The sequence below is a fragment of the Nerophis lumbriciformis genome, linkage group LG37 (assembly GCF_033978685.3).
Source record: "Nerophis lumbriciformis linkage group LG37, RoL_Nlum_v2.1, whole genome shotgun sequence".
NCBI classification, from domain to species: domain Eukaryota; kingdom Metazoa; phylum Chordata; class Actinopteri; order Syngnathiformes; family Syngnathidae; genus Nerophis; species Nerophis lumbriciformis.
Genome location: NC_084584.2, coordinates 20,916,253 through 20,942,323, shown reverse-complemented (window position 1 = coordinate 20,942,323; position 26,071 = coordinate 20,916,253). Strand labels below are relative to the sequence as shown.

At 41.6% G+C, this 26,071-nt stretch overlaps 1 protein-coding gene across 4 annotated transcripts in view; it reads right to left on the bottom strand.

The window, feature by feature from the left end:
* Positions 1-26,071, bottom strand: part of efna3a (ephrin-A3a) — a 280,155-nt gene that overhangs the window by 16,747 nt on the left and 237,337 nt on the right. For all 4 annotated transcript variants that reach the window (XM_061930722.1, XM_061930723.1, XM_061930724.1 and 1 more), the window contains exons 2-4: positions 21,038-21,339; positions 20,904-20,972; positions 12,728-12,805 (exon numbers count right to left, since the gene is read on the bottom strand). In XM_061930722.1, coding sequence (XP_061786706.1) covers positions 12,728-12,805; positions 20,904-20,972; positions 21,038-21,339 — 449 coding nt within the window. The remainder of the gene's footprint in view (positions 1-12,727; positions 12,806-20,903; positions 20,973-21,037; positions 21,340-26,071) is intronic.

The window sequence follows — 26,071 nt, the reverse complement described above, 5'->3', positions numbered from 1 at the left end:
CAATAACGGTAATTGCTGGGGCCGTATGGATACTGTACCAATGGTGATAACATAACAATACTTGGTGTAATGATACTATAGTGTAAGCGACTGCAAATATTTTACATTGAACTATCGATAGTTAATGCTGGGATGACAATACGATACATTGTGATATCGCTACTTTCTGGTGATGTAAGTACTTCTCAATATCTATATTTATATTTAACAATAAAGTAACGGTAATTGCTTGGGCCGTTTTGATACTGTACCAATAGGGATAACGTTACACTACTTGGTGTAATGATACTGTAGTGTAACTGATTGCAAATATTTTACATTGAACTAACGATAGTTAATGCTGGGGTGACTATAAGATACATTGTGATATCGCTACTTGCTGGTGATGTATTGATAATGTACTTGGAGCAATAACGTTACGATACTTCTCAATATCGATTCATGCTATTGGTATATATACTATAGCCTGAGCGATGGCAGTTTGAAATAAGAAAATAGATTTGTTCATAACAAAACGATATGTTGCGATATCGCTACTTGCTGGTGCTGTATTGACACTGTACCATGAGAGATACTGTTAAGATACTTCTCAATATCGATATTTGCTATTGGTGTAATGACACTGCAGTGTTAGAGATTTTAATTATCAATAGTTAATACTGAGATAACAATATGATACATTGTGATATTGCTACTTTCTGGTTCTGTATTGATACTGCACCATGGGCAATAAAGTGACGATTCTGCTTAATATCAATATTTGCTATTGGTGTAATGAAATTATTGTGTAGGAGATGGCAATACAACACATTGAAATGTCGATAGTTAATGCAGAGATAACAATATGATATATTGTGATATTGGTACTTTCTGGTTCTGTATTGATAAAGCACTATGGGCGATAAAATGACGATTCTCCTTAATATCGATATTTGCTATTGGTGTAACAATACTATTGTGTAAGAGATGGCAATACGATACATTGAAATGTTGATAGTTAATACAGAGATAACAATATGAGGTATTGTGATATTGCTACTTACTGGTGCTGTATTGATACTGCACCAAGAGCGATATCAATATTATTATTTGCTATTGGTGAAATGATACTTCAGCGTAAGAGATGGCAATAGGATACATTGAAATGTCGATAGTTAATGCAGAGATAACAATACTATATATTGTGATATTGCTACTTACTGGTGCTGTATTGATACTGCACCAAGAGTGATATCAATATTAATATTTGCTTAGTGAAATGATACTTCAGCGTAAGAGATGGCAATAGGATACATTGAAATGTTGATAGTTAATGCAGAGATAACAATATGAGATATTGTGATATTGCTACTTACTGGTGCTGTATTGATACTGCACCAAGAGTGATATCAATATCGATATTTGCTATTGGTATAATGATACTGTACTGTGAGCGATGGCAATAGGAAACAATAAAATATCAATATTTACGATGACAATACACAACTATCTATAAAATACTGTTGTGATACTGTACTGTGAGAGGTAATGATACAATCAACTTTGTCGTCAATATAGACAGGTGGTGTAATGATACTCCACCATTACTGATAAAAGTGCAATATATGTTTTGAAATATTGATCTTTGATGGATGGATACCAATACAATGCAGTGTGATATCTCTATTTGTACTGCATATGGTGACATTCCAACAATGTTGATATTTGCATATGGTGTAACGATACATAACCGGTACGATACAGAGCAACATCCATATTTGATAATGGGCATGATACATGGCAATTAGGGATGTCCGATAATATCGGACTGCCGATATTATCGGCCGATAAATGCTTTAAAATGTAATATCGGAAATTATCGGTTTCAAAATCATCGGTATCGGTTTCAAAAAGTAAAGTGTATGACTTTTTAAAACGCCGCTGTGTACATGGACGTAGGGAGAAGTACAGAGCGCCAATAAACCTTAAAGGCACTTCCTTTGCGTGCCGGCCCAGTCACATAAAATCTACGGCTTTTCACACCCACAAGTGAATGCAAGGCATTCTTGGTCAACAGCCATACAGGTCACACTGAGGGTGGCCGTATAAACAACTTTAACACTGTTACAAATATGCGCCACACTGTGAACCCACACCAAACAAGAATAACAAACACATTTCGGGAGAACATCCGCACCGTAACACAACATAAACACAACAGAACAAATACCCAGAACCCCTTGCAGCACTAACTCTTCCGGGACGCTACAATATACACCCCCCGCTACCTCCTACCCTTCCGCCCCCCACCTCAACCCCGCCCACCTCAACTTCCTCATGCTCTCTCAGGGAGAGCATGTCCCAAATTCCAAGCTGCTGTTTTGAGGCATGTTAAAAAAAAAAAATGCACTTTGTGACTTCAATAATAAATATGGCAGTGCCATGTTAGGCATTTTTTTCCATTGATTTATTTTGGAAAACCTTGTTACATTGTTTAATGCATCCAGCCGGGCATTACAACAAAATTAGGCATAATAATGTGTTAATTCCACGACTGTATATATCGGTTGATATCGGTATGGGAAATTAAGAGTTGGACAATATCGGAATATCGGATATCGGCAAAAAAAGCCATTATCGGACATCTCTAATGACAATATTGCTACTAGGTGCAATACATTGTCGTATTGCTATTTAAGAGTCTAGTCGCGTACATTGAGACATAACAAAAACGACATTATCGTGAAAAAAGATGGCCTTGGGTGTGGTTGCTGATATTTGGAGTGGTGAGGAGAAAAGTGGATTGTAACAAAGTGACACCCACGCCGCTTCAGCCCTGAGGAGCACAGACAGGATTGACGAATGTGTCTCATATGTTCTGACTTGTCCTCTTTTCTCTTCTTCAATGCAGTGGCCTACATTAGGCACACGTTTGATTGCGAGCGATTTGGACCAAGCGTCATTCCCAGCGAGGGAATGTTGACCTTTTTGTTTTCATGTGATAAAAAAACAAAAACCTCAGGCTGCTTTTGCACTCGTTTGACCTTTTCTTCGCTTTTCCAACGGTGCACTTTCAAGCAGGCGGCAGCTCGCCATGTTGGACGTGAAGTAGCAGAAGCCAGACACTCTTCTTTTTCTTTGCATATGAATGAGTGATCCTCTTATTGCAGCCTGCTGACTTACACAAATATGCAGAAGGAATCCAGACATAGAGCGTCACCGTGGTGCACGGGTTTGCACAATCGCCTTTTTTTTTGTCTAAAGACGTAATCTGGGTTCTCCCAGAATCTACTGGCTGGATCCTCACTCTCTGCATTGGACAAATAATTGTTTTATCACATTAATTTAATGCAATTTTTCCAAAATGTCGCAACATTACAACAAAAAATTATTATACAAATAAAAAATAATGTTGTGATATGTATATATGTATATCTAAGATATATAAAGTTTAAAAAGTTAAAGTATCAATGGTTGTCACACACACACCAGGTGTGGCGAAATTATTCTCTGCATTTGACCCATCATCCTTGATCACCCCCTGGGAGATGAGAGGAGTAGTGGGCAGCAGCGGCGGCCGCGCCCGGGAATCATTGTTGGTGATTTAACCCCCAATTTCAACCATTGATGCTGAGTGCCAAGCAGGGAGGTAATGGCTCCCATTTTTATAGTCTTTGGTAAGACTCGGCCGGGGTTTGAACTCACAACCTACCGATCTCAGGGCGGACACTCAAACCACTAGGCCACTGAGTAGGTAATATATATATACCGTATATATATATATATTCGTCAGGTCAGCAAAAAATACGTAGGCTATTTTATCCCTACAAGCCTGTTTCACAGATTTCCCTGCTTTTTTATATAATAAAAAAATCCCTGATCTTCAGGGGATTTTTATTTAAAAAAAACCCAGCATCTATCTATATCAGTACAAACAACTAAAAACTAAGGTTTTGGGTAGAGATGTTTGATAATATTGGCCTGCCGATATTATCGGCCGATAAATGCGTTAAAATGTAATATCGGAAATTATCGGTATGGTTTTTTTTTTTATTATCGGTATCTTTTTTTAAATTTTTTTATTAAATCAACACAAAAAACACAAGATACACTTACAATTAGTGCACCAACCCAAAAAACCTCCCTCCCCCATTCACACTCATTCACACAAAAGGGTTGTTTCTTTCTGTTATTAATATTCTGGTTCCTACATTATATATCAATATATATCAATACAGTCTGCAAGGGATACAGTCCGTAAGCACACATGATTGTGCGTGTTGCTGGTCCACTAATAGTACTAACCTTTAACAGTTAATTTGACTAATTTTCATTAATTACTAGTTTCTATGTAACTGTTTTTATATTGCTTTACTTTCTTTTTTATTGAAGAAAATGCTTTTAATTTATTTATCTTATTAATTTTTTTTAAAAGTACCTTATCTTCACCATACCTGGTTGTCCAAATTAGGCATAATAATGTGTTAATTCCACGACTGTATATATCGGTTGATATCGGTATCGGTAATTAAAGAGTTGGACAATATCGGAATATCGGCAAAAAGCCATTATCGGACATCCCTAGTTTTGGGCATTCATTTCTCTAAGCGCATACATTTGTCTAAATATGACCAAGGACACGCATTATTGTGGGTTTCTTGCAAGTCATCTTCATCACTAAAAGAAAAATCTCATTTGCGGGAAAGAATTCCTCTAATATTTTCAAGTATGTTTTTTTTTTTTGGGAGTCAGTTTGAAGCGTCCCTCTGTCTCTGACTGTTATGATTTTACTTACTAATTTCGATGACCTGCCTTATCTTGCCTCTGATTGGCCTGCCCGTAATGTTTCGCCCTAACCTCAGCTAATTGTGACTCATCATGCAAACACCAACCAATCATCATGGATTTTCTACGTTTGTATGGATGTTCTCATTTATCCAGGTCATTGTATTTTCTCCATATTTTTGGGGGGCTTAGATTCGCAGTCCAATTTTTCTCTTTGTAGCTTGTAGCTTTGATCTAAGCTACCTAGCTACATGGGTCTAAAAGTAGCCAAGCTACAGAAAAAGCTACTTGTTAAAAAAGTAGCTAAGCTACCACCAAGCTACTGGAAAATGTAACTAAGCTACGTAGCTTAGCTACATGTAGCTTGTTACTGCCCATCACTGCCAGTCAGTACGTGAGTTTATCAAAGGGCAATTATTAATCTCGGTTTTTCGATCATTTTAATTTAAAACGGTCGTACTAACCATCTGGAGTTTTACCGCGGTTATCTTTATTACCGTTTATCGTTATCGGACGTGACGTCACACGCAACCCTGGTACCATAACAGGATTTGGTCAATGCCAAAAATGTATCTGGTCATGATAGAATATTTTTTAAGTTTTACGAGAAAGTTGGAACAATAAACTCGTTTTGATGAGTAAAACGTTTTTTCTTGTATTACGAGGAAAAAAAAACTGGTTTTACGAGAAAGCTAGAATGTCACAATAAGAATGTGCAATTCTACAAGAAAATCGGAACATTACAAAGAAAATGTTTTCACAAAAAAGTAGTTATGTTATGGTAAAAATGTCCCAGTTTAACAAGAAAGTGGGCACATTATATTTATTTCTATGAGTAAAAAGTCATAATGTTATAAAAAAAAGTTAAATTTAATGCATTACAAAAACATTTTTATGAGTAAAAAAATCATGACGTCATAACCAAAAAACTTAATTTCTAAGAAAGTTGGAATAGAAGTAAAAGTAAAAAGTCAGAATGTTATGATAAAAAAAAAACATTTCTGAGAAGTTTTTTATGTTTAGTAAGTTTTATTGTAATATTGCGATGAAAACATTACATTTTATAAACAAAAACCTTAAGACAATTCATAATTAAGATTTTAAGAATAAAGTTGTAATATTACAAAATATCTTTAAGAAAAAATAATTACAAGTAAAGTTGTAATATATATATATATATATACTGTATATATATGTAGATATATATATATATATATATATATATATATATATATATACTGTATATATATATATATATACATACATATATATATATATATACACTATATATATATTACAATATATATATACAATATATACATACACACATATATATATATATTACTATAATTCCATATATATATATATATATATATATATATATATATATATTACTATAATTCCATATATATATATATATATATATATATATATATATATATATATATATATATATATATATATATATATTTTACTATAATTCCATAGAATTGTATGGAGAACATTTTTTTCTAAAGCAGGGATCCTTACGTGGTACGCAGGCGTCATCTGGTGGTACGACGCTATAAAATTACCTAATTAAATATCTAAACAGAGTGTTACTGTTCAAACTGTGTGTCATGTTACAGTGGCCAAATATATTTAATATACTTGTTAAATAAAACGTCTGCCTTGTTTTTAATGAAAACTTAGGCCTACTACGCTACCGCATTTTAATATTGGTCATTGCGATGGTACTTTGAAAGCCACGTGTTTTCTGAAGTGGCACTTTGAGAGCCAAAGATTGAGAACCACTACTCTAAAACGTCTACATTGCACAAAATAATGTGCCAAACAACGTTATTGATTTCAGGAAATAGACCGCGCCGCGCCCACTGTGCTCAGGCATACCTTGCCAGCGAGTCCACAATCAGGTGTGGCACAACCTTGGCAACACCATTTCTTTATTTAACCAAGCTGACATCTTATCTCGTTGTAAGCCCCCCCCCCCCTCCCCCCCCACCTCCACCTCCAGGCACTTTGGCATGCTTTTCTCTCTCTTCATGAAGGCCACACAAGCTGACATTGATTGCTGCATGGTGGAATGTAAGTAAGCTCTTTTTGATAACTTGCTACGACCGCAGGCGGCTATCGTCTCGCACCGTGCAAGGACGACACTGACGTTTTTTTATTTTTCATTCTTGCAACTCTCTAAGTATTCAAGTGCAATTGTAAGCAGGTACAATGTGATCCATCAGGCCTGTAAGGTAACATTTCATGCATGTCACTAACTATAAGTCACCGCTTTGTTGTTAGAAATGGCCATTAGCAATCCATGTGGTATGAAAGGAGCAAAAACAGGATGGAGACACAGCTTGCTGACATCAGCTCTCTTCTACATGGCATTCCGACCCTTGCAGAGCTCCTGGAATGTTGTTGTGCGGGCCAAGGAAAGTTTGAGCCGCCTCTATTTCGTGTGATATTTGGGTCAAATGCACACAACTACACTATTCTACCATCTAGTGCGGGGGTCGGCAACCCGCGGCTCTAGAGCCGCATGCGGCTCTTTAGCGCCTTAGTGGCTCTCTGGAGCTTTTTCAAAAAAGTATGAAAAATGGAAAAAGATGACGGGAAAAAAATATATTTTTTGTTTGAATATGGTTTCTGTAGGAGGACAAACATGACACAAGCCTCCCTAATTGTTATAAAGCACACTGTTTATATTAAACATGCTTCACTTATTCGAGTATTTGGCGAGCACCGTTTTGTCCTACTAATTTTGGCGGTCCTTGAACTTACCGTAGTTTGTTTACATGTATAACTTTCTACGACTTTCTCGGACGTGTTTTATGCCACTTCTTTTTCTGTCTCATTTTGTCAACCAAACTTTTAACGCTGTGCATGAATGCACAAAGGTGAGTTTTGTTGATGTTGACTTGTGTGGAGTGCTCATCAGACATATTTGGTCACTGCATTAATGCAAGCTAATTGATGCTAACATGCTATTTAGGCTAGCTATATGTACATATTGTATAATTATGCCTCATTTGTAGGTATATTTGAGGTCCATTTAGTTTCCTTTAAATCCTCTTAATTCAATTTATATCTCATGACACATTATCTGTATGTAATATAATATAACAGATTTGTTTTTGTATTTTTGGTTTCAACAATTTGGGTTGCCGACCCCTGATCTAGTGCTACACTCCTGGTCGCTTTATTAGGTACGTGACTAGAGATGTCCGATAATATCGGACTGCCGATATTATCGGCCGATAAATGCTTTAAGATGTAACATCGGAAATTATCGGTATCGGTTTCAAAAAGTAAAATTTATGACTAAAACGCCGCTGTGTACACGGACGTAGGGAGAAGGACAGAGCGCCAATAAACCTTAAAGGCACTGCCTTTGCGTGCCGGCCCAATCACATAATATCTACGCCTTTTCACACACACATAAGTGAATGCAAAGCATACTTGGTCAACAGCCATACAGGTCACACTGAGGGTGGCCGTATAAACAACTTTAACACTGTTACAAATATGCGCCACACCGTGAACCCACACCAAACAAGAATGACAAACACATTTCGGGAGAACATCCGCAACATAAACACAACAGAACAGATACCCAGAACCCCTTAACGCACTACCTCTTCCGGGACGCTACAATATACACCCCCCGCTACATCCTACTCCCCCCCACCTAAAGCCCGCCCACCACAACCCCGCCCACCTCAACCTCTTCATGCTCTCTTAGGGAGAGCATGTCCCAAATTCCAAGCTGCTGTTTTGAGGCATGTTTAAAAAAAAAAAATGCACTTTGTGACTTCAATAATAAATATAGCAGTGCCATGTTGGCATTTTTTTCATAACTTGAGTTGATTTATTTTGGCAAACCTTGTTACATTGTTTAATGCATTCAGCGGGGCATCACAACAAAATTAGGCATAATAATGTGTTAATTATATCGGTATCGGTTGATATCGGAATCGGTAATTAAGAGTTGGACAACATCGGCAAAAAAGCCATTATCGGACATCTCTATACGTGACCTACTGTTATTCCATACAAAAGGGGAACGCCATGTATCAATAATTGTTTGTTTATTTCATACGTGGCAGTGTTAGGCTAAAACGACCTGACCTGACTTATGCAACACTTTAGTGGGTCTATATCAGAGTTGGGCAAATATTTTGACGAGGGGGCCACATTGAGAGAAAAAAGGTGTCTGGGGGGGGCCAAGGTGCATGTGTGTATAAATGACACACTATATTGCCAAAAGTATTTGCCCACCTATCCAAATGATGAGAATCAGGTGTCCTAATCACTTGGCCCGGCCACAGGTGTATAAAATCAAGCACTTAGGCATGGAGACTGTTTCTACAAACATTTGTGAAAGAATGGACCGCTCTCAGTGATTTCCAACGTGGAACTGTCATAGGATGCCACCTGTGCAACAAATCCAGTCATGAAATTTCCTCGCTCCTAAATATTCCAAAGTCAACCGTCGGCTTTATTATAAGAAAATGGACGAGTTCGGGAACAACAGCAACTCAGCCACCAAGTGGTAGACCACGTAAACTGACAGAGAGGGGTCAGCGGATGCTGAAGCGCATAGTGCAAAGACTTTCTGCACAGTCAGTTGCTACAGAGCTCCAAACTTCATGTGACCTTCCACATAGCCCACGTACAGTACGCAGAGAGCTTCATGGAGTGGGTTTCCATGGCCGAGCAGCTGCATCTAAGCCATACATCAAGTCCAATGCAAAGCGTCGGATGCAGTGGTGTAAAGCAGTAGTCCCCAACCACCGGACTGCGGCCCAGTACCTGTCCATGGATAGATTGGTACCGGGCCGCACAAGAAATAAAAAAAATAAAAAATAATTAACTTTTAAATCAACATAAAAAACCTCCCTCCCCCATTTACACTCATTCGCACAAAAGGGTTGTTTCTTTCTGTTATTAATATTTCTGGTTCCTACATTATATATCAATACAGATCAATACAGTCTGCAAGGATACAGTCCGTAAGCACACATGATTGTATTTTTTTATGACAAAAAAAAATAAAATAATTTTTGACCGGTCCGCAGTTACAAAAAGTTGGGGACCACTGCTGTACAGCACGTGGCCACTGGACTCTAGAGCAGTGGAGACGCGTTCTCTGGCGTGATCTGATGGACGAGTCTGGGTTTGGAGGTTGCCAGGAGAATGGTACATTTCGGACTGCATTGTGCCGAGTGTGAAATTTGGTGGAGGAGGAATTATGGTGTGGGGTTGTTTTTCAGGAGTTGGGCTTGGCCCCTCAGTTCCAGCGAAAGGAACTTTGAATGCTCCAGGATATCAAAACATTTTGGACAATTCCATGCTCCCAACCTTGTGGGAACAGTTTGGAGCGGGCCCCTTCCTCTTCCAAGATGACAAGGTCCATAAAGACATGGATGACAGAGTCTGGTGTGGATGAACTTGACTGGCCTGCACAGAGTCCTGACCTGAACCCGATAGAACACCTTTGGGATGAATTAGAACGGAGACTGAGAGCCAGGCCTTCTCGACCAACATCAGTGTGTCACCTCACCAATGCGCTTTTGGGAGAAAGGTCAAAAATTCCTATAAAGACACTCCGCAACCTTGTGGACAGCCTTCCCAGAAGAGTTGAAGCTGTAATAGCTGTGAAAGGTGGGCCAACATCATATTGAACCCTATGGGTTAGGAATGGGATGGCACTTCAAGTTCATATGTGAGTCAAGGCAAAATAGTGTATATACTAGAGATGCGCGGTTTGCGGGCACAACCGCGGAGTCCGCGGATTATCCGCGGATCGGGCGGATGAAATAAAAAAAAATTAGATTTTATCCGCGGGTCGGGTCGGGTCGGGTGGTTGAAATAAAAAACAATTTGATTTTAAATAGATTCAGGCGGGTGGCAGTTAAACCAATTCGGAAATATATATACATAGTTAAATGTTGTTACCCACATACGAAAAACGAGCAGGCACCTGCTGCATATGCCACAACAGAAGAAAAAAAAGAAAAAGAGATGGACACTTTTACGGAGCGGAGAAGGGACGCCTCGCCGGGGTCCGGGACCGAGGCCCCTTCCCCCGAGAGGGACCCACCGGGAGCCGTAGCTGAGGCGATCCGCGAGAAGGGCCCGACGCACGTCCAGGGTCACCACCGCGCCCACCGCACCGACACCCCGCCTCGTCCGCCTTCGCCGCGGCCGGCGTCACGCGCAGCAGGTAAGCAGCTTACCTGCTCGCCACCCCTGTGGCCGGGGGCTCGTAACAGGGGTCACTCCGCGCGCTCCGCCCGCGCAGCTTACCTGCCCGCCACCCCTGTTGCCGGGGGCGCATAACAGGGGTCACTCCGCGCGCAGTGCGCTCACGAAAGGGGTGGGGCTCACCCTGGTTGATATAGACAGCAGCTAGGACGGTGGCCATGGAAGTCGGAACCCGCTAAGGAATGTGTAACAACCCACCTGCCGAATCAACTAGCCCTGAAAATGGATGGCGCTGGAGCGTCGGGCCCATATACCCGGCCGTCGCCGGCAGCGAGACGCGCTTGGAGGTGCGCTCAGCGCGGCTCCCATATGATTGCGCACTGGTGTGCGTCTGGGTCGTGACAGCGTGGCACGCGAATGTCTGTGCTGCATTGGATCAGTCTCCTTTCTTTAACAGGCAAAAGCTTTATAACCTCACTAATGCCTTGCATCGTCTATATTAGATATATAACAACGGGCGGGTGCGGGCGGATGGCGGGCGGATGCGGTTCTGATCAAATGTTAGATCGGGTGGATTGCGGATGGTTGACGACTTTCTGATGCGGTTGTGGATGAAATAATTGCCTATCCGCGCATCTCTAGTATATACACATTTAGCTGTAACAATTTGCTGTACAGTACGTGTGTTCGGGTCCCTTTTTGTTCCAGGAACAACAATACCAAAAGTCACAATGTTCGATAGAGTTCTAAAAACGTTATGACAGACCACTTCAAAAAAACGGAATGGAATTTTACAGTTTTTTACTGAATGGGACACCCAAAATGTCTATGAAAATAAAGAAAGTGGGATTTACAATATTAACTATGAACAATAAAACACTGACTATTAACAACATTTTTTACTTCTCATAACAAGCTCCTCGATAGACATCTTTTACAATCTAGCAAGACATAACACAAATGTAACAAACAGCAAAATATGAATGCAAAGTGTAATAAACACCTACAATATGATATATTATCACTTTTATGCTTAATGTTGGTGTTTTTTTCTGAGGTGGTATTTGGTAAAAAAAAAAGTTTGAGAAACACTGGCTTATTGTTATTAAGTTAGGGGAGAGGCTCCACACTGTGTATGGAGACACACAATCAGCTGCTAGCCGCTTGTCAGCCGGGTGACAAAAATAAAGACATTACTTTTTCACCAGAAATTGCCCGATACTGATCGGTAGCCAATTGACTTCACATCATTATTAAAGTCAGGTGTGTAAGTGTTGTAGTTCGTTGGAAATGTTCTTCTAAGTTAATAACGTCTGCTTCATTGTGGTTTGGTATCGCTGTGTGATATCGCGCCATCACAACCGGGAGCCAGTGCGAATGTTTCTATGACCTTACTTCGCAGCGTGGCGAGGCCAAGATACCGCGGCCGTCACCGCCCGCCCACACAAGGTGATACACGAGCGCACATAACGTCAATATTTTTTTCACCTCGCAGTGATAATTGGATTCGTTTGTGTCGTTTACACAAAGACGCCCGTGGGCAGAGCGTGCGCGAAATAGAAATCAATAACAATCTGTGCGCCACTCAAGCTGCGTCGCAAGGCCGACGTCAACCGGTTAAGGCGTGTTCTAGCACATTAGCATCATTGTATGTATGCATAAGTGTGTGTGTGTGTGTGTGTATGTCTGTGTGTGTGTGTTGGGCTTGAAAACAGACTTTGCAGCCAAATATTGGCGTAGGAAGCCAAGAGTCACTCACCGATGTTGTGTATTTTGATACTCGGCCTCACTGTGTAGGCGGTGGAAGTCTGGCTGGAGTCGTCGTCCGCCTGGGAGACTGGCAGAGAAAAACACCAAACGTTGAAATAAAGCTAAAAGAAATCATATTGAATCTCTCACACACACACACACACACACACACACACACACACACACACACACACACACACACACACACACACACACACACACACACACACACACACACACACACACACACACACACACACATTCTTGTATTTGTTACCTTCTTGAGACCTAAGAAAAATGTCTTTAGGACCTCCCTTTCTAGATATATAAAGATGTGTATTTACAACATTAATAATATATACATACTATGCACATATAAAAAAGGTATGCTTTTAGTACATATTTTTGATGTTACATTTTTTGTTTGTAATTGGTTTTTAAAATCATTATTTACTTCAAGTTATTACAGTATGTCTCTCTATACACATTTATTTAATTTTTTTAATTCATTTTCGTCAAAGGGGGCGCATTTCAATTTCTTACACACACTTATGTTATTACTTATGTTGGCCAGAAGGGGAGCACTTACATTTTTTTACACACACTTGTTATTTCATATGTTGGCCAGAGGAGGAGCACTTTTAAAACCGACACACAGTCAATTTGAAAAATCCCTCCTTTTTGGGACCACCCTCATTTTGATATATTTCACCACAAGGGGTGCAAATTATATCTCTATCTTTTGTTTTTTGTAATGTATTTAAGGCCGATGACAAACGAGCCACGGACCACAGATGGCCCCTGTGCCGCACTTTGGGCAACCCAGCTGTGGAAGCTAACTGTTAATGGCCACTATAGTCTTAGTACCGTAAGGTATTTGTTCATCCTATGGTCACATATGGGACGTGGGTTGTCTTACGTCATCACCGGAAGTCGTAAAATCAGCTGTTCACCTGGCGGGTTTTTTCGGGGATGAATAGGGAAGTCCTTCTTTAGCTGCCGTCTTGTTTTATCATATATTGCTGCCTTTGCACCTGTCAATGTTTACTTTTGTATGCAAATTAAATCAACAAAAAAATCCTGACTTTGGAGCAATGTTCACAGACTGGCTCTCTATTAGATGCAATGGTTTTCTGTATTGGGACCATGATTTCACACCTAATTTGTTCACCGGTCCTCATATGGAAGGTATTTTTCCTTGTAGATGTCTCAAAAAGGGTAGAAATACAAGAACACACACACATACACACACACGCACATACTGTTGTGTAGCATTGTCACACAGTTATGAAGGACGACATTGACGATGATGAACACTTAAATGCAAACATCGTTTCACCACTTCTATGTCAACAACGTGAGTGACAGTCAGCGTCCTTTGTGCTCTTTCATAGATTCATCACTATTATTCCACAGAGTAAACAATGTTTCTCAGATGACAACTAAGGAAACAATAGAAAGGCAATCATTTCGGAAGCTTGCTGTTTGGAGACTGTAATTAGCATTATTAGAGCCACATTGTAATTGCTCCAAATGGAATAGAATACAATAATGTTGATGTGGGATCTGAGCCGAGGATGTCGTTGTGGTTTGTGCAGCCCTTTGAGACATTTGTGATTAAGGGCTATAGAAATAAACTAAGATTGATTGATTGATTGATTGAATACATCTTTATTGTCCACCGAGGTTGAAAATTGTCGTATTATTTTTCTCCAACTTTATCCCATTTTTGAGGCATTTAACATGCACAAAATGGTACCAATTTTTGCAAGCGCGTCTGGTCTGGCGAAAAATATGAACACAAAATTCCAAAATTGACTCTCTAGCGGCCCTTTGAAATTTAGGGAATAACAGCTCTTAATCCAACCTAATCCACTTTATTTTAGCACATTTAAACAACAAAAATGTTTCGAAAGTGCTGCACAACAATATTCAAATATTATCCTTAGCTCCACCAATGACTGAATGAAAACAAAAAAATAAATAAATACAAAACCAATACAAAAACAATATAAAAATGAATATAATTAAAAACGCTCCTGCCACCAGATTCACGTATCGTCACAACAAAAAAATCGCTGGAGTGAAAGGACGCACGTAAAAGTATGAGGGGCCGTTAGGGACATTATTCAGAATTACCTCTTACATACACTACTGAAATGCTCTCACATAAACAACTGAAATGTTTTTCTCTCACACACCCTACTGAAACACTCTTATACACACTACTGAAACACTCTTACATACACTACTGAAATGCTCTCACATAAACAACTGAAATGTTTTTCTCACACACACACTACTGAAACTCTTATACACACTACTGAAACACTCTTATACACACTACTGAAATGCTCTCACATAAACAACTGAAATGTTTTTCTCTCACACACACTACTGAAACACTCTTATACACACTACTGAAACACTCTTACACACACTACTGAAACACTCTTACATACACTACTGAAACGCTCTCACATAAACAACTGAAATGTTTTTCTCACATACACACTATTGAAACTCTTATACACACTACTGAAACACTCTTATACACACTACTGCAATGCTCTCACATAAACAACTGAAATGTTTTTCTCTCACGCACACTACTGAAACACTCTTATACACACTACTGAAACACTCTTAGACACACTACATGCTCTCACATAAACAACTGAAATGTTTTTCTCTCACACACCCTACTGAAACACTCTTATACACACTACTGAAACACCCTTACATACACTACTGAAATGCTCTCACATAAACAACTGAAATGTTTTTCTCACACACACACACTACTGAAACTCTTATACACACTACTGAAACACTCTTATACATACTACTGAAATGCTCTCACATAAACAACTGAAATGTTTTTCTCTCACACACACTACTGAATCACTCTTATACACACTACTGAAACACTCTTAGACACACTACTGAAATGCTCTTACACTGCACACCAAATAAAATGTTTTTGCCCTCAAGTGACACAGATCATATTTTTTTTTTTGCCAGTCTAAACGCTCCAAAGTGCTTCAAATCTGATCTTTTGGCATCAGATTCAGGCCACATCAGGAGATAGTCCTGAATACGATTAGAATCTGATCTTATCAAATATGACTCTAGTCTAAACTAGACTTGATTTTTTGGTCAACTTTGGGCGAGTTACAGTACGTCACTCCTGTGCGTCGGAAAGACGCAGTCGCCAGCAGAAATGGATATTTCATCACAACATCCGGTTTCGGTTTCTATTTAAAAAGGCCACATTTTCGGTTCATCACTTGTCAATATTGCGCAAAAAACAGGCTATACATGTAATATATGAATATATATAGTCGCGATCAAAAGTTGACATACACTTGTAAAGAACATAATGTCATGGCTGTCTTGAGTTTCCAATACTTTCTACAACTCTTATTTTTTTGTGATAAAATGATTGGAGTACATACCTGTTGGTCACAAAAAACATTCATGAAGTTTGGTCCTTTTATGAATTTATTATGGGTCTACTGAAAATGTGACCAAATCTGATGGGTCAAAAGTATACATACAGCAATGTTAATATTTGGTTACATGTCCCTTGGCAAGTTTCACTGCAATAAGGCACTTTTGGTAGCCATCCACAAGCTTCTGCTTGAATTTTTGACCACTCCTCTTGACAAAATTGGTGTAGTTCAGTTAAATTTGTTGGTTTTCTGACATGGACTTGTTTCTTCAGCATTGTACACACTTTGGGAAGGCCATTCTAAAACCTTAATTCTAGCCTGATTTAGCCATTCCTTTACCACTTTTGACATGTGTTTGGGCTCATTGTCCTGTTGGAACACCCAACTGCGCCCAAGACCCAACCTCCGGGTTGATGATTTTAGGTTGTCCTAAAGAATTTGGAAGTAATCCTCCTTTTTCATTGTTCCATTTACTCTCTGTAAAACACCAGTTTCATTGGCAGCAAAACAGGCCCAGAGCATCATACTAACACCACCATGCTTGACGGTAGGGATTGGTGTTCCTGGGATTAAAGGCCTCACCTTTTCTCCTCCAAACATATTGCTGGGTATTGTGGCCAAACAGCTCAATTTTTGTTTATATATATATATATATATATATATATATATATATATATATATATATATATATATATATATATATATATATGTATATATATATATATATATATATATATATATATATATATATATATACAAACCCCGTTTCCATATGAGTTGGGAAATTGTGTTAGATGTAAATATAAATGGAATACAATGATTTACAAATCATTTTTAACCCATCCATCCATCCATCCATCCATCCATCCATCTTCTTCCGCTTATCCGAGGTCGGGTCGCGGGGGCAGCAGCCTAAGCAGGGAAGCCCAGACTTCCCTCTCCCCAGCCACTTCGTCCAGCTCCTCCCGGGGGATCCCGAGGCGTTCCCAGGCCAGCCGGGAGACATAGTCTTCCCAACGTGTCCTGGGTCTTCCCCGTGGCCTCCTACCGGTCGGACGTGCCCGAAACACCTCCCGAGGGAGGCGTTTGGGTGGCATCCTGACCAGATGCCCGAACCACCTCATCTGGCTCCTCTCGATATGGAGGAGCAGCAGCTTTACTTTGAGCTCCCCCCGGATGACAGAGCTTCTCACCCTATCTCTAAGGGAGAGCCCCGCCACCCGGCAGAGGAAACTCATTTCGGCCGCTTGTACCCGTGATCTTGTCCTTTCGGTCATGACCCAAAGCTCATGACCATAGGTGAGGATGGGAACGTAGATCGACCGGTAAATCGAGAGCTTTGCCTTCTGGCTCAGCTCCTTCTTCACCACAACGGATCGATACAGCGTCCGCATTACTGAAGATGCCGCACCGATCCGGCTGTCGATCTCACGATCCACTCTTCCCTCACTCGTGAACAAGACTCCGAGGTACTTGAACTCCTCCACTTGGGGCAAGATCTCCTCCCCAACCCGGAGATGGCACTCCACCCTTTTCCGGGCGAGAACCATGGACTCGGATTTGGAGGTGCTGATTCCCATCCCAGTCGCTTCACACTCGGCTGCGAACCGATCCAGTGAGAGCTGAAGATCTTGGCCAGATGAAGCCATCAGGACCACATCATCTGCAAAAAGCAGAGACCTAATCCTGCAGCCACCAAACCAGATACCCTCAACGCCCTGACTGTGCCTAGAAATTCTGTCCATAAAGGTTATGAACAGAATCGGTGACAAAGGGCAGCCCTGGCGGAGTCCAACCCTCACTGGAAACGTGTCCGACTTACTGCCGGCAATGCGGACCAAGCTCTGACACCGATTATACAGGGAGCGAACCGCCACAATAAGACAGTCCGTTACCCCATACTCTCTGAGCACTCCCCACAGGACTTCCCGGGGTACACGGTCGAATGCCTTCTCCAAGTCCACAAAGCACATGTAGACTGGTTGGGCAAACTCCCATGCACCCTCAAGGACCCTGCCGAGAGTATAGAGCTGGTCCACAGTTCCACGACCAGGACGAAAACCACACTGTTCCTCCTGAATCCGAGGTTCGACTATCCGGCGTAGCCTCCTCTCCAGTACACCTGAATAGACCTTACCGGGAAGGCTGAGGAGTGTGATCCCACGATAGTTGGAACACACCCTCCGGTTCCCCTTCTTAAAGAGAGGAACCACCACCCCGGTCTGCCAATCCAGAGGTACCGCCCCCGATGTCCACGCGATGTTGCAGAGTCTTGTCAACCAAGACAGCCACACAACATCCAGAGCCTTAAGGAACTCCGGGCGGATCTCATCCACCCCCGGGGCCTTGCCACCGAGGAGCTTTTTAACTACCTCGGCAACCTCAGCCCCAGAAATAGGAGAGCCCACCACAGATTCCCCAGGCTCTGCTTCCTCATAGGAAGACGTGCTGGTAGGATTGAGGAGGTCTTCGAAGTAATCTCTCCACCGATCCACAACATCCGCAGTCGAGGTCAACAGAGCACCATCCCCACCATTCACGGTGTTGACACTGCACTGCTTCCCCTTCCTGAGGCGGCGGATGGTGGTCCAGAATTGCTTCGAAGCCGTCCGGAAGTCTTTTTCCATGGCCTCACCGAACTCCTCCCATGTCCGAGTTTTTGCCTCCGCGACCGCTGAAGCCGCACACCGCTTGGCCTGTCGGTACCTGTCTGCTGCGTCAGGAGTCCCATGAGCCAAAAGAACCCGATATTCAGTTGAATATGCTACAAAGACAACATATTTGATGTTCAAACTGATAAACATTTTTTTTTGTTGCAAATAATCATTAACTTTAGAATTTGATGCCAGCAACACGTGACAAAGAAGTTGGGAAAGGTGGCAATAAATACTGATAAAGTTGAAGTATGCTCATCAAACACTTATTTGGAACATCCCACAGGTGTGCAGGCTAATTGGGAACAGGTGGGTGCCATGATTGGGTATAAAAACAGCTTCGCAAAAAATGCTCAGTCTTTCACAAGAAAGGATGGGGCGAGGTATACCCCTTTGTCCACAACTGCGTGTGCAAATAGTCAAACAGTTTAACAACAACATTTCTCAAAGTGCAACTGCAAGAAATTTAGGGATTTCAACATCTACGGTCCAAAATATCATCAAAAGGTTCAGAGAATCTGGAGAAATCACTGCACGTAAGCGGCATGGCCGGAAACCAACATTGAATGACCGTGACCTTCGATCCCTCAGACGGCACTGTATCAAAAACCGACATCAATCTCTAAAGGATATCACCACATGGGCTCAGGAACACTTCAGAAAACCACTGTCACTAAATACAGTTGGTCGCTTCATCTGTAAGTGCAAATTAAAGCTCTACTATGCAAAGCGAAAGCCATTTATCAACAACATCCAGAAACGCCGCTGGCTTCTCTGGGCCCGAGATCATCTAAGATGGACTCATGCAAAGTGGAAAAGTGTTCTGTGGTCTGACGAGTACACATTTCAAATTGTTTTTGGAAATATTCGACATCGTGTCATCCGGACCAAAGGGGAAGCGAACCATCCAGACTGTTATCGACGCAAAGTTCAAAAGCCAGCATTTGTGATGGTATGGGAGTGCATTAATGCCCAAGGCATGGGTAACTTACACATCTGTGAAGGCACCATTAATGCTGAACGGTACATACAGGTTTTGGAACAACATATGCTGCCATCTAAGCGCCGTCTTTTTCATGGACGCCCCTGCTTATTTCAGCAAGACAATGAAAAGCCACATTCAGCACGTGTTACAACAGCGTGGCTTCGTAAAAAAAGAGTGCAGGTACTTTCCTGGTCCCCCTGCAGTCCAGACCTGTCTCCCATCAAAAATGTGTGGCACATTATGAAGCGTAAAGTACGACAGCGGAGACCCCGAACTGTTGAACGACTGAAGCTCTACATAAAACAAGAATGGGAAAGAATTCCACTTTCAATGCTTCAACAATTAGTTTCCTCAGTTCCCAATTGTTTATTGAGTGTTGTTAAAAGAAAAGGTGATGCAACACAGTGGTGAACATGCCCTTTCCCAACTACTTTGGCACGTGTTGCAGCCATGAAATTCTAAGTTAATTATTATTTGCAAAAAAAAAATAAAGTTTATGAGTTTGAACATCAAATATCTTGTCTTTGTAGTGCATTCAATTGAATATGGGTTGAAAAGGATTTGCAAATCATTGTATTCCGTTTATATTTACATCTAACACAATTTCCCAACTCATATGGAAACGGGGTTTGTATATATAGCCGAGGTTACTGTAGATTAGCCGTTAGACAGTGCTCAATACCGGGGTAGAGTGGAATATTCGCGAGGTCAGGAAGAAACACGGAGGCTATTTCATCCCTACAAGCCTGTTTCGCCGATATATATTGATTTGATGTACAGTAGTTACTACATGCTGACAAGCACATGGAGGTACATGTCAGGCGCATGGACATATTAGCTGTGACATGGAGGGGGGTGCATTGGCCTGAGTGTGGGATGTATGAGTGCTGACAAGGTTAGAGGAGATGGATAGAATGTGAGGAGAAGAGAAGGGGGGAGGGGTCTTGTACAAAAAGACCTGCAGGCTGCTGGTAAAAATATCTGGATGAGAGCAGCAGACACCCCCAAACAAGACAAGACAAGATGGACAGTGTGAGACATCACACATGAATATGACATCTTTGGTGTAATGAGAGAAGTTGTGAGTCTCACCAGTGGAGCAGCAAACGTAGACTCTCATCCTCAGGCAGCTGTGGCCATGGTGATGGTGAGTGGGCGTGGCTAAAGCAGGGCAAAGGTAGCAAAGTCAACAAGGTGCGCATCATGCTGCAAATATAAATACTGACAGATGTAGTAGTACTCCTGGCCCACGGTGAACTCGTAGCCCAGCGAGAAGGCGCTGTAGCGCTGGAACTTCTCCGAGAACTTGATGGGCGCGTGGGGCGCGTGCGGGCGGTTGCACTCCCAGCGCTTGAAGCCCAGCCGGGGGTCGCAGGTCAGGTAGCCGCGGTAGCTGACCATGTAGAGGATGTACTGCTCGGCCACGCTGCGCTCTAGCGTCCCCCGCAGGCTGGTGTTGTAGTGCGGGCAGTAGATGTCCAGGTAGTCGTTGACACTCACCTGCACCGTGTAGCCTTCTCGCCGCAACCTGCAATTAAACACACACACACACGTTAATTTTTTACAACTAAAACTGTGAGATGATATTCTAAATAAAATAATAAGAGTATTTCAACACACAAAAAAAACACATTTTGGTATTGTCAATAGTGCTGTTTTTTTTGTTTTTTTTTTACCAGTGAAAAGCAGTTTGTGTTGCCTTGCTTGTGCATTAAAAAAAGCGCTATATAGATACAGAGTGATTGATTGATTGATTGGCAAACAAATTGACACTACAAAAGCTAAAAAAAAATTACTAAATAATTATCATTCAAACATGACATATTAAAACATTTTTTTTAAAATCTATTACATTTGTATATAAAAACATATATATAAATAAACATATATATATATATATATATATATATATATAAACATATATATATATATATATATATATATATATATATATATATATATATATATATATATATAAACATATATAAAAATAAACATATATATGTATAATTAAACATATATATATAAATAAACATATATATATATATATATATATATATATATATATATATATATATATATATATATATATATATATATATATATATATATATATATATCCATCCATCCATCCATCTTCTTCCGCTTATCCGAGGTCGGGTCGCGGGGGCAGCAGCTTAAGCAGGGAAGCCCAGACTTCCCTCTCCCCAGCCACTTCGTCCAGCTCCTCCCGGGGGATCCCGAGGCGTTCCCAGGACAGCCGGGAGAGATAGTCTTCCCAGCGTGTCCTGGGTCTTCCCCGTGGCCTCCTACCGGTCGGACGTGCCCGAAACACCTTCCTAGGGAGGCGTTCGGGTGGCATCCTGACCAGATGCCCGAAGCACCTCATCTGGCTCCTCTCAATGTGGAGGAGCAGCGGCTTTACTTTGAGCTCCCCCCGAATGACAGAGCTTCTCACCCTATCTCTTAAGGGAGAGCCCCGCCACTCGGCGTAGGAAACTCATTTCGGCTGCTTGTACCCGTGATCTTGTCCTTTCGGTCATGACCCAAAGCTCATGACCATAGGTGAGGATGGGAACGTAGATTGACCGGTAAATCGAGAGCTTTGCCTTCCGGCTCAGCTCCTTCTTCACCACAACGGATCGATACAGCGTCCGCATTACTGAAGACGCCGCACCGATCCGCCTGTCGATCTCACGATCCACTCTGCCCCCACTCGTGAACAAGACTCCTAATTGAACTCCTCCACTTGGGGCAAAATCTCCTCCCCAACCCGGAAATGGCACTCCACCCTTTTCCGTGCGAGAACCATGGACTCGGACTTGGAGGTGCTGATTCTCATCCCAGTCGCTTCACACTCGGCTGCGAACCGATCCAGTGAGAGCTGAAGATCCTGGCCAGATGAAGCCATCAGGACCACATCATCTGCAAAAAGCAGAGACCTAATCCTGCAGCCACCAAACCAGATCCCCTCAACGCCTTGACTGCGCCTAGAAATTCTGTCCATAAAAGTTATGAACAGAATCGGTGACAAAGGGCAGCCTTGGCGGAGTCCAACCCTCACTGGAAACGTGTCCGACTTACTGCCGGCAATGCGGACCAAGCTCTGGCACTGAGCATACATACCATACTCTCTGAGCACTCCCCACAGGACTTCCCGAGGGACACGGTCGAATGCCTTCTCCAAGTCCACAAAACACATGTAGACTGGTTGGGCAAACTCCCATGCACCCTCAAGGACCCTGCCGAGAGTATAGAGCTGGTCCACAGTTCCACGACCAGGACGAAAACCAGACTGTTCCTCCTGAATCCGAGGTTCGACTATCCGGTGTAGCCTCCTCTCCAGTACACCTGAATAGACCTTACCAGGAAGGCTGAGGAGTGTGATCCCACGATAGTTAGAACACACCCTCCGGTTCCCCTTCTTAAAGAGAGGAACCACCACCCCGGTCTGCCAATCCAGAGGCACCGCCCCCGATGTCCACGCGATGCTGCAGAGTCTTGTCAACCAAGACAGCCCCACAGCATCCAGAGCCTTAAGGAACTCCGGGCGGGTCTCATCTACCCCTGGGGCCTTGCCACCGAGGAGCTTTTTAACTACCTCAGCAACCTCAGCCCCAGAAATAGGAGAGCCCACCACAGACTCCCCAGGCACTGCTTCCTCATAGGAAGACGTGTTGGTGGGATTGAGGAGGTCTTCGAAGTATTCCCTCCACCGATCCACAACATCCGCAGTCGAGGTCAGCAGAACACCATCCTCGCCATACACGGCGTTGATAGTGCACTGCTTCCCCTTCCTGAGGCGGAGGATGGTGGTCCAGAATTGCTTCGAAGCCGTCCGGAAGTCGTTTTCCATGGCTTCCCCGAACTCCTCCCATGTCCGAGTTTTTGCCTCTGCGACCGCTGAAGCCGCACACCGCTTGGCCTGTCGGTACCTGTCCGCTGCCTCAGGAGTCCTATGAGCCAAAAGAACCCGATAGGACTCCTTCTTCAGCTTGACGGCATCCCTCACCGCCGGTGTCCACCAACGGGTTCTAGGATTATCGCCACGACAAGCACCAACTACCTTGCGGCCACAGCTCCAATCAGCCGCCTCGACAATAGAGGCGCGGAACATGGTCCATTCGGACTCAATGTCCAGCACCTCCCTCGTGACATGTTCAAAGTTCTTCCGGAGGTGAGAATTGAAACTCTCTCTGACAGGAGACTCTGGCAGACGTTCCCAGCAAACCATCACAATGCGTTTGGGCCTGCCAGGTCTGTCCGGAATCCTCCCCCACCATCGCAGCCAACTCACCACCAGGTGGTGATCGGTAGAAAGCTCCGCCCCTCTCTTCACCCGAGTGTCCAAAACATGAGGCCGCAAATCCGATGACACAACTACAAAGTCGATCATGGAACTGCGGCCTAGGGTGTCCTGGTGCCAAGTGCACATATGGACACCCTTATGTTTGAACATGGTGTTTGTTATGGACAATCTGTGACGGGCACAAAAGTCCAATAACAAAAAACCGCTCGGGTTCAGATCCGGGCAGCCATTCTTCCCAATCACGCCTCTCCAGGTTGCACTGTCGTTGCCAACATGAGCATTGAAGTCCCCCAGTAGAACGAGGGAATCACCCGGGGGAGCACTCTCAAGTACTCCCTCGAGTGAATCCAAAAAGGGTGGGTACTCTGAGCTGCGGTTTGGCGCGTAAGCGCAAACCACAGTCAGGACCCGTTCCCCCACCCGAAGGCGGAGGGAAGCTACCCTCTCGTCCACCGGGTTGAACTCCAACGTACAGGCTCTGAGCCGGGGGGAAACAAGAATTGCCACCCCAGCTCGTCGCCTCTCACTGCCGGCAACGCCAGAGTGGAAGAGAGTCCAGCCCCTCTCGAGAGAACTGGTTCCAGAGCCCTTGCTGTGCGTCGAAGTGAGTCCGACTATATCTAGCCGGAACTTCTCCACCTCGCGCACTAGCTCAGGCTCCTTCCCCCCCAGCGAGGTGACGTTCCACGTCCCAAGAGCTAGCTTCTGTAGCCGAGGAACGGACCGCCAAGTGCCCTGCTTTCGGCTGCCGCCCAGCTCACATTGCACCCGACCTCTATGACCCCTGCTATGGGTGGTGAGCCCATTGGAGTATATATTTATTTATATATATATAAATATATAAATATATATATACATATATAAATATATATACATATATATATATATATATATAAAAAAAAAAAAAAATATATATATATATATATATATTTGGATTATTACTACGCTTTTTATGTTGTATTTTTATTTTTTAATTTATAAAATAAAATATAAATTTAAAAAATAACAATACAACATAAAAAGCGTCATAATAAGCTACACACATATACATACATATACATATATATATATATATATATATACATATACAGATATATATATATATATATATATATATATATATATATATATATATATATATATATATATATATACTGTATATATATTATATAAATATAAATAAAACAGATATATAGATAGATAGTACTTGTTGAATCCTTCAGGAGAGTTCCCTTAGGAAAAAAAAATAAAAATAAAAATATGAATAAAAAAATTAAAATACAACATAGAAAGCGTCACAATAAGCCAAATAATAATATAATAAATAATTTAAAAAATGTCATAATAGAATCAACAATACAGTGAAGAATGTATAATTAAATACATTATTTGCATTAAATAATGTGAACATGACATGACCATATAATGAAGGCAGTAAAATTACAAAATTAAATACAACCACAGTCACTACAATAATATGAGTATTTAAAATATAAAAATAATTAAAAACATATATATTAATATAATGATTAGGTATTAATCATTGAAAATGTGAGTAAAATGAGTAAAAATTGTAAACGTAATAATTAGGCTTTAAATACTAAGAACAGTTAAACACACAACAAATAAAAATAAAACCACAAACAAGTATTAACCAATACAAACCAATATTGGTAAAAATAAGATAATAATAATGAAAAAAAAAATAAAGGCAGTAATTTTAAATCTTAAAAAATGGGTGCAAAACGTCTTCAGTTAACGCTTATAAATGTTGTATTAGTTTTGGCTCCAGGGCTCCTTCTCAAGTTATTAAGTGTTCATTACTTTTACACCAGCTACGTGTATTAAAGTGCACGTTAAATATTAACATGGCACGACTGTTATTTACCATATTGTCTTGAGATAAATGGATCAATATGTTGATCACGCTGCAGGAGGCTGAATGAAATGA